The sequence below is a fragment of the Tenrec ecaudatus genome, chromosome 12 (assembly GCF_050624435.1).
Source record: "Tenrec ecaudatus isolate mTenEca1 chromosome 12, mTenEca1.hap1, whole genome shotgun sequence".
NCBI lineage: Eukaryota > Metazoa > Chordata > Mammalia > Afrosoricida > Tenrecidae > Tenrec > Tenrec ecaudatus.
Window position 1 is genome coordinate 97,606,567 of NC_134541.1, and position 12,534 is coordinate 97,619,100.

The 12,534-nt window shown below is 45.2% G+C and overlaps 1 protein-coding gene across 1 annotated transcript in view; it reads right to left on the reverse strand.

The window, feature by feature from the left end:
• Positions 1-6,949: 6,949 nt before the first annotated feature.
• The window catches only part of BFAR (bifunctional apoptosis regulator), a 35,907-nt gene continuing 30,322 nt past the window's right edge, over positions 6,950-12,534 (reverse strand). Inside the window, exon 8 of the mRNA XM_075564266.1 lies at positions 6,950-11,641. Within this exon, the coding sequence (XP_075420381.1) occupies positions 11,449-11,641 (193 nt within the window). The 3' untranslated portion in view covers positions 6,950-11,448. The remainder of the gene's footprint in view (positions 11,642-12,534) is intronic.

The window sequence follows — 12,534 nt, forward strand, 5'->3', positions numbered from 1 at the left end:
GGGGACTTGGGCAGGAGAGTAAGAGATGACAAGCATTGTTAGGAGGTCTGGGGATGGAATCCTGGCCTACTCGTCGTACCCAACTTTGTAATCTTGATTATTGAATCTCTCTGAGCCCGCCTCGCTCATCTGTGAAATGGGAATAATAAAACAGCCACTGGATTTGGGTGAGAATTGGAAATGATGTGCAACTTTTCTGCATGCTTCCAACAGATATTGTTTAGCATCTACCCTTGGGGGGGCGGTTGAGGAGAACAGGGGGCGCAGAATCACCCTGAGGGAGGAAGGGTAGGCGATGAGGTCAGTGATAGGGTTGGAGGTTTTCTTCTGAGGAGCCGCGGAGGGTTTTGAACAGAGGAAGGATTTAATTAGCTTTACATTTCAAGAGAGCTACTTTGGCTGCTGTGTGGGAAATATCCCAAAGTGGGCAGAGGCGGAGATCAGCCCAAGTTATGAGCCTGTGGCAGTGGTCTCTGTGAGGGGGTAGTGGCTGTAGGTGGTGGGAGTGGAAGTACTGGGAAGGGGTAGGTTCTGGACTTACTTTGCTAGATGGTGGGGCCATCGCCAGTGGGTGTGACTTTGAGGGGGAAAAGTGCAGGCTGGGGACGACTTGGAAGTATTTGTCTCAGCTTGCTTGAGTCCCTTCCCTCCTGTTCTTGGCAGCCTGCCTCCAGTCAGCGCTCTAGGGATCTTCTGTCAGCTGACCTGTGGTGCTAACAGGAGGCTGCAATGGCTTCCTCTGGCGCCCGACCCTATTCCACGTGGAGTTTACAGGCACAAGAGGATGCTCACTCTTGTACTTGCGTGATCTGTTATCAATTTTTACAGATTTCCACCTCCCCCCAAATATTTATGCCTTTGCTGATCCGAACCGAAGTAATTTTGTTGTGAAAAATTCAAACATTATAGAAATATTACAGTGCACAGTGTTGCATTCCAATTACCAGAGCTCACTGACTTCTTAAAAGTGTGCCACCTCTCCCCACAGATTGTCTTCTGTGTGAATGTGTTAAGTTCCTGGAGAAAGACATGATGCTTGGTCAAGTTTAGAAGAAGACCAAAAATGAGATGGGTTGATACAGCGATTTCAACAATACTTGTAAGAATGGTGTGGATGGGCAGTGTTGCTCTGTTGTATTTGGGTTTGTTATGAATCAGAAGCAACCCAAGGGCAGCAAACAACATTACCAACCAAAACCCAAACTCACTGTCATCAAGTCAACGCCAACTCCTAGTGGTCCTATAGGACAGAGTAGAACTGCCAGTGTGTTTTCAAGACTACAACTCTTTACGGGAGTGAGAGAAAAGCATACACACGTGCCACTAAACCCTCACTGGTGTCCAGTCACTTTCAGCGCACAGTGACTCGATGGGAGTGTAGACCGCCTGGGAGGGCATGCAAGGCGGTAATCCTCCTAAAAGCAGACTGGCACACCCTCTTCACGCCAAGTCGCTAGTGTGCTAAACCACCGCCTCTTTGGTTCACCATTGTACCACAAGGGCTCCTTCTCACATGCATATATGTTAAGTACTGTCATGGGCAAAAAACCACCGCAGCTTAAATGCAAGTTTACAGAATTCACTTGACATTAAAGACACACCCAGATGGAAAAATCCCCAATTGACATAGATGGTAATTTCAGCGAGTGGGTCCTGAGCAGGTGTAAGTTCTAGAGGAAATTAAACTAAAATCTGTAGTTGGTTGGTTCTGAATCAAGTCACAACAGGGAGGGTTAAAGAAGTGGGGAGAGGGTTTACAGTGGATCTAAATGCTCAGATTTACTTAGGTGGTTACAAAATTTACAATCAGAATGTACATCAATTATGATGTACACTTTTCAGAACAAATCATAAAAATGTCAAAGTTGGTAGAAGACGTTCTTTGAGGCCAGAACTAATATAATCATTAAGACAGGAGTCAGAAGGGAGTAGAACTGTAACTGCCTAATTCATTTTAAAGGTGATTTAACCATGGGTGGGGGGTATGTTCTAAAATTGATATGGTAATGATTGTATAATTCTCCTTGATATGATTAAAGTGTATGCTAGGTAAAATGTGCCAATATAACTGTTAAAAATACTAAATAAGTATAATACAATTAATACCCCCCCAATTAATACATTTTTTTCGCTCAAATTTGCTTAAGTAGAGCCTTCTTGGTTGTCTAGTAAACTTAGAGTCAGTAGTTTAAAATTTTGTCTTGAGGTTTTATTTCTATAGCTTTATCATGAAAGGACTATTTTTTAAGGTCACGTTACACCAACATGTATGTATTAAAACGCTCTTCATTAGGATATATTCCTTCCAAATCCTTGCGTGACTACAGAGAAAACATTCCCTTATTTATTGTGGTTTCTAGCATTTAACATACCCAGAGAAGAGGTACTTGCCAGGGACACAATGTAAATTCTCAGGTCTCAGAACACTTACTGCCAAGGAGTCAATTCTCACTGACTTGCCCCTTCCAGGGCAGAGTACAACTGCCCCTGGAGGTTTCTGAGACTTTAACTCTTTACCGCAGGGGGAAGCCTCCTCTTTCTCCTTCAGACTGGCTGGTAGTTTCGAACTGCCAACCTGGTTATTAGAAGTCCGGTGTGTAACCTACTACACTACCAGGACTTGGAATTCTCAAGTAGGTAGTTGGGGCTGGGGGAACCGAAAAAATCAGTTCAGTAAGAACTCTTGTTACATATATCTGTACGTACATATGTATGTATATGTATATATACTGTAAAGGAGAAATTTAGAAAACCTTTTTTGCCAAAAGGCTTCATGTATGTATGTACACCACTTGTCTGTCAGTTTGTTGCACCGCGGTGGCGTGTGTGTTGCTGTGATGCGGAAGCTCGGTCGCTGGTGTTTCCAAGGCCAGCAGCGTCATCCAGAGGGAGCAGCGGTACTTCCAGCTAAGAACAGACAATGAAGGGCTCAACTTCCCACCTGGGAGGAAGAAGCTGCTGACAACCTTCTGCAGAGCTCTGAGGCCTTTTCAAATACGGAGAGCCTGAAAAAGGAAGCCGAATACCATCGGTGTTCCAAGGGCCCTCGAAATGTGACTGACGAGACGGTTTCTTAGAGGACAGTCGACCATGGTGACGGAAGTCCGGGAAAGCCTGTGGGAGAAGAGCCTTTGGGATGTTCATTTGCTGATGGGGCACAACTCAAGGTAAAGAGAAACAGATGCAGAAATATTCTAATGAGTGGAACTTGGAATGTGTGATGTATGAATTTAGGGAAATTGGAAGTGGTCAAAAATGAAATGGAACACATCAATCACTCTCCTGGGTATTAGTGGGCTGAAATTGGCTAGCATTGGCAACTTTGGATAGGAAAATCATGAGATTTACTATGCCTGGAATAACAATCAGGAGGAATGGCGTGGCATTCTGTCCGAAAGGACCTTGCTAAATCGACCAGGAAGTACAATGCTATCTGTGATCACGTTATATCTATGTGCCTTAAAGGAAAGCCAATCAGTACAAGTATTATTCACATTTGGGTACCACCTACAAAAGCTTATGAAGCAACTGAAGACGTCTACCAGTTGAAATTGATCAGACATGCAATCAAGATGCACTGATAATTACTGACGATGCGAATTCAAAAGCTGTGAACAAAGAGGAAGGAGCAGCAGTTGGAAAAGATGGTCTCGGTGATAGCAATGAAGCTGGAGATTGCATGATAGAATTTTGCAAGACTCACAATTTGTTCCTAGCAAATACCTTTTTCAGCAACACCAAAGGTGACTTTACACGTGGACTTCCCTAGATGGAACACACAGAAATAAAACTAACTGCATCTGTGGGAAGACACGATGGAGAAGCGCAACAGTAACACTGAAAATCAGGCGAGGGGCCAGCTGAACAGACCGTCAATCGCTCATTTATAATCTCAGGAGAAAGCTAAAGAAAACTAAAACAAGTCCACAGGAGTTAACAGATGACCTTGGGTCCATCCTCTGTGAAATTTAAGAACATAGAACATATTTTACCTATAGGTATATATTTATTATTAATAAAATTATTAATAATTGCCCATATTACATATATTTTATATTTTCTTTTTTTAACTTAACACCATATTCTGGACATCTTGGAGATATAAGTCAACCTGATTCTTTTTAAAAAAATAGTTTTATTGGCATACATTTCACATATAATGCAATATACTCATTCAGTCATAATATCTGTACCATCATTACCACAGTCAATTTCAGAACATTTTCCTGTCATACTCATTTTTGTTAGCTCCTTATTTCCCGCCATCCTCCCCTGCTATGCCACTAGGCAATTATCAATCCAGTTACTGATCGATGGAGCTACCTATCCGGGATTTCATAGACAGAAAATCATACAAAACACAAACAGGAAGCAAACAAAAACAACAAAGGTCCCCCCATAGATTTCAATAAAAATGACGGCAGAAAATATTAAAAGCTGAAATAACTTTTAAGTGAGTCCAAAGATATAAAAAGTTTTCCTTAATTACCTCTGCCGTAATCAACTTTCCAATGTTGTCGGCGGGCAAACGATCTGATTCGTTTAGTACTGACATTTTGGAAGAGCTAATCCTTGATGTGGGAAGCCGTGCACTATAGGATGTTCAGCAAGAATGGCAGCTAGTGGAAGCCAATAGCATTCCCGCCTAGTCATGGCGACGGAAAACATCTGCAGACGCCCCATGTCCCCTGAAAGGCAAAACCTTCCTCAGTGGGAACTTCTGTCTCTGTAGCATAAACACTTCGTGCTGACCATTTCCCCGACAAAGGCTACAGGAAGCTCCAGATAACAGGAGAGAGACCCCTTTGTGAGTGGGGGTGGTTTTGTTGTTACTGTTTAAATTTAGTATCAAGTCCCAGAATAGCTAACTCAAAGACTGTGTTGGAGGCACTTCCAGATTTATATGAAGGAGAGACTTTGGGGCAGGGTGTCAACTTGGAAGGGAGAGCCACAGAATGTATTATGAAAGGGGCATTTACCTGGTGAGGGCATTATCTTAAAATAGAAATTGTGTTCATTTGTAGAGAGGGTGGGGAAGGAGGCCTGGTGATGAGGGAAGGCGAGGGGCACTGCACGGAGTGCAGTTCTTTAATTCCAGCAGGTACAGACTAATTCTGTAAAACATGTATGTGCATTAATCTTTTAAGAGAGCTGTTCTTTAAATTTTGTTAGCACACACGAAGTGGATTTCATATGACAAAACACCTTTATATGGCTACCGGCAGAAAAGTCTGCAATTATAAAAAATGCGAAAGCACAGGAAATAAAATTCTAATAGACATTACCCATAGACATGCGCTTGGTTAAGATTTTGGTGATTATCCTTTATGTATTTTAAGCTCATTTTATATATATAATATATAAATTGAAGGTGGCAGGGAGGTGTCGTCAAATGCAGAATCCAAAGTTTGTACAACCAGTTCTTTTATAGATATAATATGCAATATATATGTATATACACAAAGCATACTTATAGCTACATATATAGACTGATATATATGGTAGAACATTGGTGGCAGAGCGGTTACAAGTTGGACTGGGATCTGCAAGGCAAGGTCCACAGTTCAAAACCACCCTTGGGAGAAAGATGGGGCTTTCTACTCCTGTAAACAATTAGCCTCAGAAACTGATATATAAGGGGTACCCCCAAAAAGAGAAGAAAGCTCTGCTAGGCCGAGCTTTCATGGCAGTACAAATTTTCCCTGCTAGGCAAGCATCAAGCAACTCGCTCTGAGTTAGTGCACTCAGTGGCGTTGCCATGGTCACAGTGAATTTTTTTCATAAAAGCCGTTTTGTTTGAACCTTGCTTTTTGTAATGGCCGCGAACAGCTTGCGGCTGTGAAATTTTGTTTCCTACTCAGGACAAAATGCCACATGAACTGTTGTGATGGTGAACAGTTTATTAGAACAGCACTGTGGGGAAAACTCAGGTGTATGAGTGGTTTTCTCATTTCAAAAAGGTGTAATGTCGGTTGATGACACACCTCATGCTTCATTCTGGATGGATGTCCTTCAACTTCCCAAATGGAAAAAAATGTCAACAAAATTCATGCGCTTGTGCTCGAAGATGGACAACGGCCCACGGCAGAGATGGGAAAGTTACCTGGACTATCTGGGCAGTTGCTTCAGTGACTGAGAATGGAATATTTGGGAATGAAAGGGGTTGTTTCAAAGTTTGTGCCTTGGGCACTGCCTGACCAGGAAAAAAGAGTGTCGAGTGGAAACATGTCGTGCTTTGAAAGAACAGCTCCGAAGTGACCCAGACTTTTTTCCAAGGTCATTACTGGTGAAGAGACATGGTGCTATTCTTTAGTAAAAGGTGAAAGATTTATATGATTTTAAGAGATTCTTAAATAGCAACCCTGAAAGCAAACATCAATCAAACCAGTGGAAGATGCTATTGTCACCTCGCCCAAAGAAAGGTCTGATGATGAAATCAAAGATGAAGACAGTGCATTTGTTTTTTTTGATGTGAGGGGGATAGTGCATTTGGAGTTCGTCCCGCCAGTTTAGACTCTTAGTCAAGCTTTCTACTTTGAGGCTGAAAAGATTGCTTAACAGTGTGCGACAAAAAAGGCCCGATTTGTGGAAGCTGTGGGACTGGGTTTGCCACGACAATGCACCTACTCACAGAGCTATCTTAGTGTGAGTTTTTGGCAAAAGACCAGCATGTCTCTTTTGCCCCACACACCTGATTCACCTGACCTCGCTCTGGGTGACTTCTTGTTTCCTTGAATGAAGAGGAACATGAAAGGACAGTGATTTGATGATGTAGGAGAGGTGAAGAAAAAAACGAGGGAGGTGCTGACAGTCATCCAAACACATGTTTGAAAACTGTTTCCAAGAATGGAATTGCAGATTTGACAAAGTATTAAGTGTAATGGAGAGTACTTTGAAGGGGATAAGGTTGTTTTATAAAAAATATAAGTGCATAGCTTTGGGGGGGGGGAATCCGTTTCTTTTTTCATGTGCCTTATTTTTCTCTAAAATGTAAGTGATTTCCTATGACTTTGGGTTCTGAGGGAATAAAGCAGTGTGTCTAATGACACACAGCTACTAAATCTGCTGCCTAGCCGGCCCACTCCCAAACTCTTGCTTTGTCTTTCTCTTGGAGAAATGTAGGACTTCATTGTATTTGGCTTTGTATTGATATGCATAATGAAAAGCCCACTAAAAGGCAGTGGCTCTTATTGGTGAAGTGAGATATCCACAGCAGCTGAAGGCATTGTATTTTGTAGGTTAAATGAGCTATCAGTTGAAGACCACAGAATGTTACCAAACTAAAATGATGAACTTCCAAACAAGGAATTCTCAGGCCAGAAAGAGACAGATAATATACATCTCTGTGTAACACGGGCAAGGATAGAAGGTGGAGATGGACTGTGCTTTACCTACATTTTAAGGGAATTCATTCAAGAGGCAGATGTGGAGAACTACGAGGGGGCTTGTCACTGATTTCCTGTCCTGTGCCAAGTCATGCTTTCTCACCCAAGCCAAGGTCGTACACTCTGCAAAAGGCCAGTTCAGCCAATACCAAAGCAGAAGAGTAGCCAATGGCTGCACAAACTTTAGATTCTCAATTTGAAAACTCTACGCCAAGTTCAATGTCCTTTTCTATAAAATATAGGCTAAGGACACCTCCCTCCTGGAGGTTCCCTGAGAATTAAGATCACTGGGTAAACTCTAACCCAACACCTCCCGTCCTTGGAAGCAGACAGCCTCATCTTTTTCTGGGAGTGATTATTGGGTTTGACTTTGTGGTTAGCAGCTCAATCCATAATCCATGATACCACCAAGTTCCTTGGTAAACTGTAAGAATAAAAAACAAAAAAACTCACTGCCATCGAGTCGATGCCAAATCACAGAAACCCTATAGGCCCGGGTAGAACTGCCCCTGTGACTTTCCCAGGGTAAATTGCCCCCGTGACTTCCCAAGATTGTAACTTCACAGGAGTAGAAAGTCCCAGCTTTCTCCCTTAGGAACAGCAGCTGTTTTCGAACTTTTGACCTTGCAGATTGCAACCCAACTCCTAGCCACTAGGTGAGCTGTAAGCCCCACAAATGCACCGTAAGACTCTTCCCTGCCTTCAACTTTCCTCATGTTTATCCTCAAGGTTTTGCCAAGTCCCTGGTCTGACATTCTTTTTCTCGCTTCTGCCAGGGCCCACTGAGGACAAATGCCAAGCACTCACATGCAAGTGTGACCAGGAAGCTGCTCACTGTTTAGCTCAAGCAGAGTACAACGTCAAGTACCTTTTCTACCCCTATTTCTTATGCGAGGAGCACTCACCTGCATGTACCTGACCAGCCTGATTTTTTTCTGTACACGAAAATAAATCTCTCACAGATCAATGCTGGTGTCCGTTTCTCTGATGGAAGCACCGAAGCCATGTACTAAAACTGCAAGTCTTATTTGTGTTTGCGGTCTTTCTCCTCTCCTGGAGCGTTGGGCTGGAGTCTGTTTGGTTTAATAAGGTCAAATGCCTCGTCGTGTTTTGTAAAACCACAACCATGTATAAGAAAACGCCAGGTTTAGTAACATTTTTGAAACAACCCCTGATGAAAAGGTGAGCTTTGTTGTTTGACTTGCTCCCAAGGACAGGTATCAAATCTGAATGAACTCATGTGAACGGGGGCTCAGTAAAGGCTGAGCTGCAGATGTAGGATTACTGCCCTTGGGAAGGGGCCTGTGGCCTCCCTGCTGCCATCAACTCCCAGCGACTCCCTAGCTCGGAGCAGACCTGCTCCCCTAAGGTTTCCATGGCTGTGATTGACACAAGGAGATGGCCACAGCTTTCTCTTGCAGAGCAGCTGATGGTGGGTCTGAACTGCCAAGCAGTTTAACCACTGTATGTATCCCCGGGGCTCTTTAGGCCATTAGCTAAGAAAGCATTATTCCCAAACACCTTCCATTTTTATTGTTGAGTCCTTGTGTTCAAATAAACTTTCGTCAGAGGAGGAGAAAGTGTCCTCCCCGCTCACGGCGACCCAGGCTGTCAACCAGAACCCTGCAAGACAGGGTAGACGTGTCTCAGTGGGTTTCCGAGACTGTAGCTACAGAGAGATAAAGGAGGAAAGTCAGCCCTTGCCACACCCGGGAAGTATCTGCTCAGCCTGGGCCGAGGCTGTGCTTCAGCCTTCCTGACACTGTCATTTCCATCGGTCTTCCTCCAGGTTGTTCAGAAATCTTTGGAAACTTCATCTTAAATGTCACCTGATACCATTTTGTAGGTGGTTTACTTTCAGATCTCGGGGTATTTTCAACCGGTAAGGAACGGAGTGAAGAATCTATGGTCCTCCCTCCCTCTTGCCATTCTTTGTCTGTATTCTTCTTTGGCCCAGATTTGGATTAAGGGGTTTAAGTACTTTCAAGACACTTTCCACTTTGGACTCACCCTAACCTACGGCCCACTTGCTGGAGGGTCCAGCCCATGCTGTTTGCACTAGGCTAACTCTCCGCCCAGAGCAGATCCGGGACTGCTTATCTCTTAGGCAGGGTGTGGGAGAGGGTGGTGCCAGTGTGGAGCAGGATGTGGGGCAGGGATGCAGGTGGGGCATTGGTTGGTAACCTGCTAGGCCTAGGCTGGTGCCACTAACCCCCACAGCACAAATTCGGGGATCTCCGCAAGGCACCAACCAGGATGTACACATCCCAGGGTTCCCAGACCCAAGTACTTTCTGTGTCTTTGGACATGTCATGTATACTGTCGAGAGTTATCTCCCCAAAATATGAGTTATAAATCCTAACCATTTTCCTGTGGTTATAGTCCTATTTGGTTTTCCTTGCTACAGGAGTGAGGCAGGATTAGTGTGGGTGTACTGTAAATAAATCTCTACAGAGATAGACAAGATTAAACAGCAGAGATAGGAGATGCCAAGTTACATGGAAATTACCCAGGGGCAGAAGCTCGAAGAAATAAGAATCGTTCTGGGATAGACAAGGCAGCTTTGCCTGAGGGCTGTCCTGAATTGGACTCCCAGCTACCTAAACTGTGAGAAAATGCAACTGGTTAAGCCGCCCGCCCTTGCGCTGTTCTTTATAGCAGCACTGGGTAGATAACCAGGCTCTGTGCTAAACACAGAGAGCCAGGCAGTTTGGGGGCTGGTGAGCCAAACACACTCTCCCCCTTTCTTTCAGGGAGGGTGGTTCCTTGGCCAATGACAGCAGACCAGAGACCCAAGACTGACTAGTACAATTAAGAGGTCTAATTTGTATAAAAAAAAACCCTTTATTTTTATCTCATGTAATTCCTTCAAAGTTTCAGATGCAAAATGTGAACGACATCTTCATTCAAAAATACAAAGGATTAGTGAGTGGCTTGGGGAGCCACAAAAGCCCCTGGGGTGCACGCTTCTCTCTAAAGAACCAGTCTTCAGAGCCCAGATTCACGCCTCATGTTCCCACACTGAAGGCAGGAGCAGGCTACAGTTCAGGTCACCGGGTGTTCACACAGCATAAACACCCACCAGAACAGGGCAATGAAGGTGCACAGCATGAGATCAGTTTATAAAATGCAACAACAGCCCTGCCCTAGGATTTATTTTACAGATTCAGTCTTAAAACAGAAATGGTTTTAAGGTAGTCGTGAGGCAGCCAAGCCTGATGTGAGTTAAACCCAACATTATTAACACTGTTGAGTTGCTTTCGATTCGGAGAGACGCAATGTGACGAAATAAAGCTGCCCCGTCTGGTATCCAAGGCTGGCATCTTCAGAGAGAAGACGTCCACATCTTTCTCCCATGGAGGGGCGGATGGGTTCAACCCGCCAACCGTGTTGGTCAGCAGCTGAGCACCACGGTGCCACCAGGGCTCCTTTGGTGTCAATTACCCGCTGTTAACTGCGCACATCCCACTCAGTTTCGACTCCAAGAAATGAATCCCAATGCCAGTGGGTCCATGTGGAGATCGCCCTTCCAGCCTCACCCTGTGTCCCTGTAGAGGTTTCACACAGAAACCCCCAAGCAAGTCTTAGACAGAAATGATGAAATTTTGTGTTTCCTCTGCATTTTTTATGTACAACCGTCTATGCCTACAACAGTATCTTCTTCTGTTTTCCGAAACTTGCCTTGTAAAACAAGCCTGGGCCCAGCCCACTCTGGGAGCCTGCTGGGTGAAGCTGGGGCAAAGGGGCCTGGCCTGCAGCCCTTCTGATGCCAGTTACAGTGTCCTCAAGAGCCCTTGCAGCTGTCCATGGGGACTTCACCAGCTGGCTGAGAGGTGCTGCCACTTCACCGGCCAGACTGTGTTCTGGCATGTTAGTTCCTGTTGTCACCAGGCCATAAGCTGGGGGTGAGACGACCTGGCTGTTAGCCTTTAATATACAAAGCAGCACCTTGTTTTACTAGGGGTAGAAAATAGGCATTCTACTTCCCCCCTCACCTTGGTTAACATCAAAGCTCAGGCAGCAGGCAGGCTGGCAAGAGTGCCCGGAGCCTGGGCACTGCCAGTCACAACACTTGGGTTTCCAGCCGCCGGACCTCTTTGACCACAAGATCGATGTTAATAATTGGGTTAAAGTACAGGGCCCAGTAAAACAGACAATTGCAAACAAACTGAGGAATGAGGGGCCAGAACATGGCCACGAAAAGCCCCTGTGTTGATACTTTCCAAAAATGACTCCACATCCGCTGAGGCATCGTCCTGAAAAGAAAGGAGAGCATTTCAGGGGCAGGATCGCAGGGGCACTTCTGATGACGCCCAGTGCTGGGCAGAGAACTGTTCTTCCTGTCCCCATGTCTGAGACTCACCTTCGTATGAGTAAGCCGGCTCCCCACCCACAGATGCTCCGCTTGACACAGCTCCTCATCTGTTAGCAAGGCCACGCTGTTAGTGACCTTGCTGTTCACACTACCACTGCTTTAGCCTTGCTGGCCTTCTAGGGGTGTCACCCCTATGGTTATTTCTTAACACAGACATTTTCCCTGCTCGGCTGTAGGCCCCAAGGGTCCAGCCTGCTTTACTTCTCAGAAAGCTCCAGTGACCAGGAGAGGATCAGTGCGATGCCTGGGTTCAACTGACTGCCAAATACATGAGCTCGTGGAATTGAAATAAAGAGGGAGACTCTTACCAGGTTCTCAGAATTCTGTCTGCGAGCCCTGGGAGGAAGAGGGGTTTCAAGAGGAACAGAATCGGGTGCTGTGGAGGTATCACCTCTGCCTGCCCAGAAAGTCTCCCCTATCTTCTAGAAATGCCCAAGTTCTCTTTGGTCCTATGTGATCTGGGTAGGGCTACAGCCAGTCTTGGTTTGTGGGGAGAACACATGCTGGGAGTGTGGCCAGAATCCTGTAGACCTCTTGGGGAGGGATCCACTTGGGTGGCTGTATGACCCTGACTGGGCCAATCAGAGCACAGAAGTGTAAGCCTCGAGACTGGCAAGTGCTATGGAGGAAGGCGTGTTCTCTTCCCACTTGTGTTGCTAAGCTGCTCAGATGGAAGCCCAGAGTGGCCAAGGGACCTCCCTGCAGAGAGCTCGCTGAGGCTGAGCAACACAGCTGTGAGTGGGAGAGAGGAAGCCTTCTGGGTCTAGCCACACT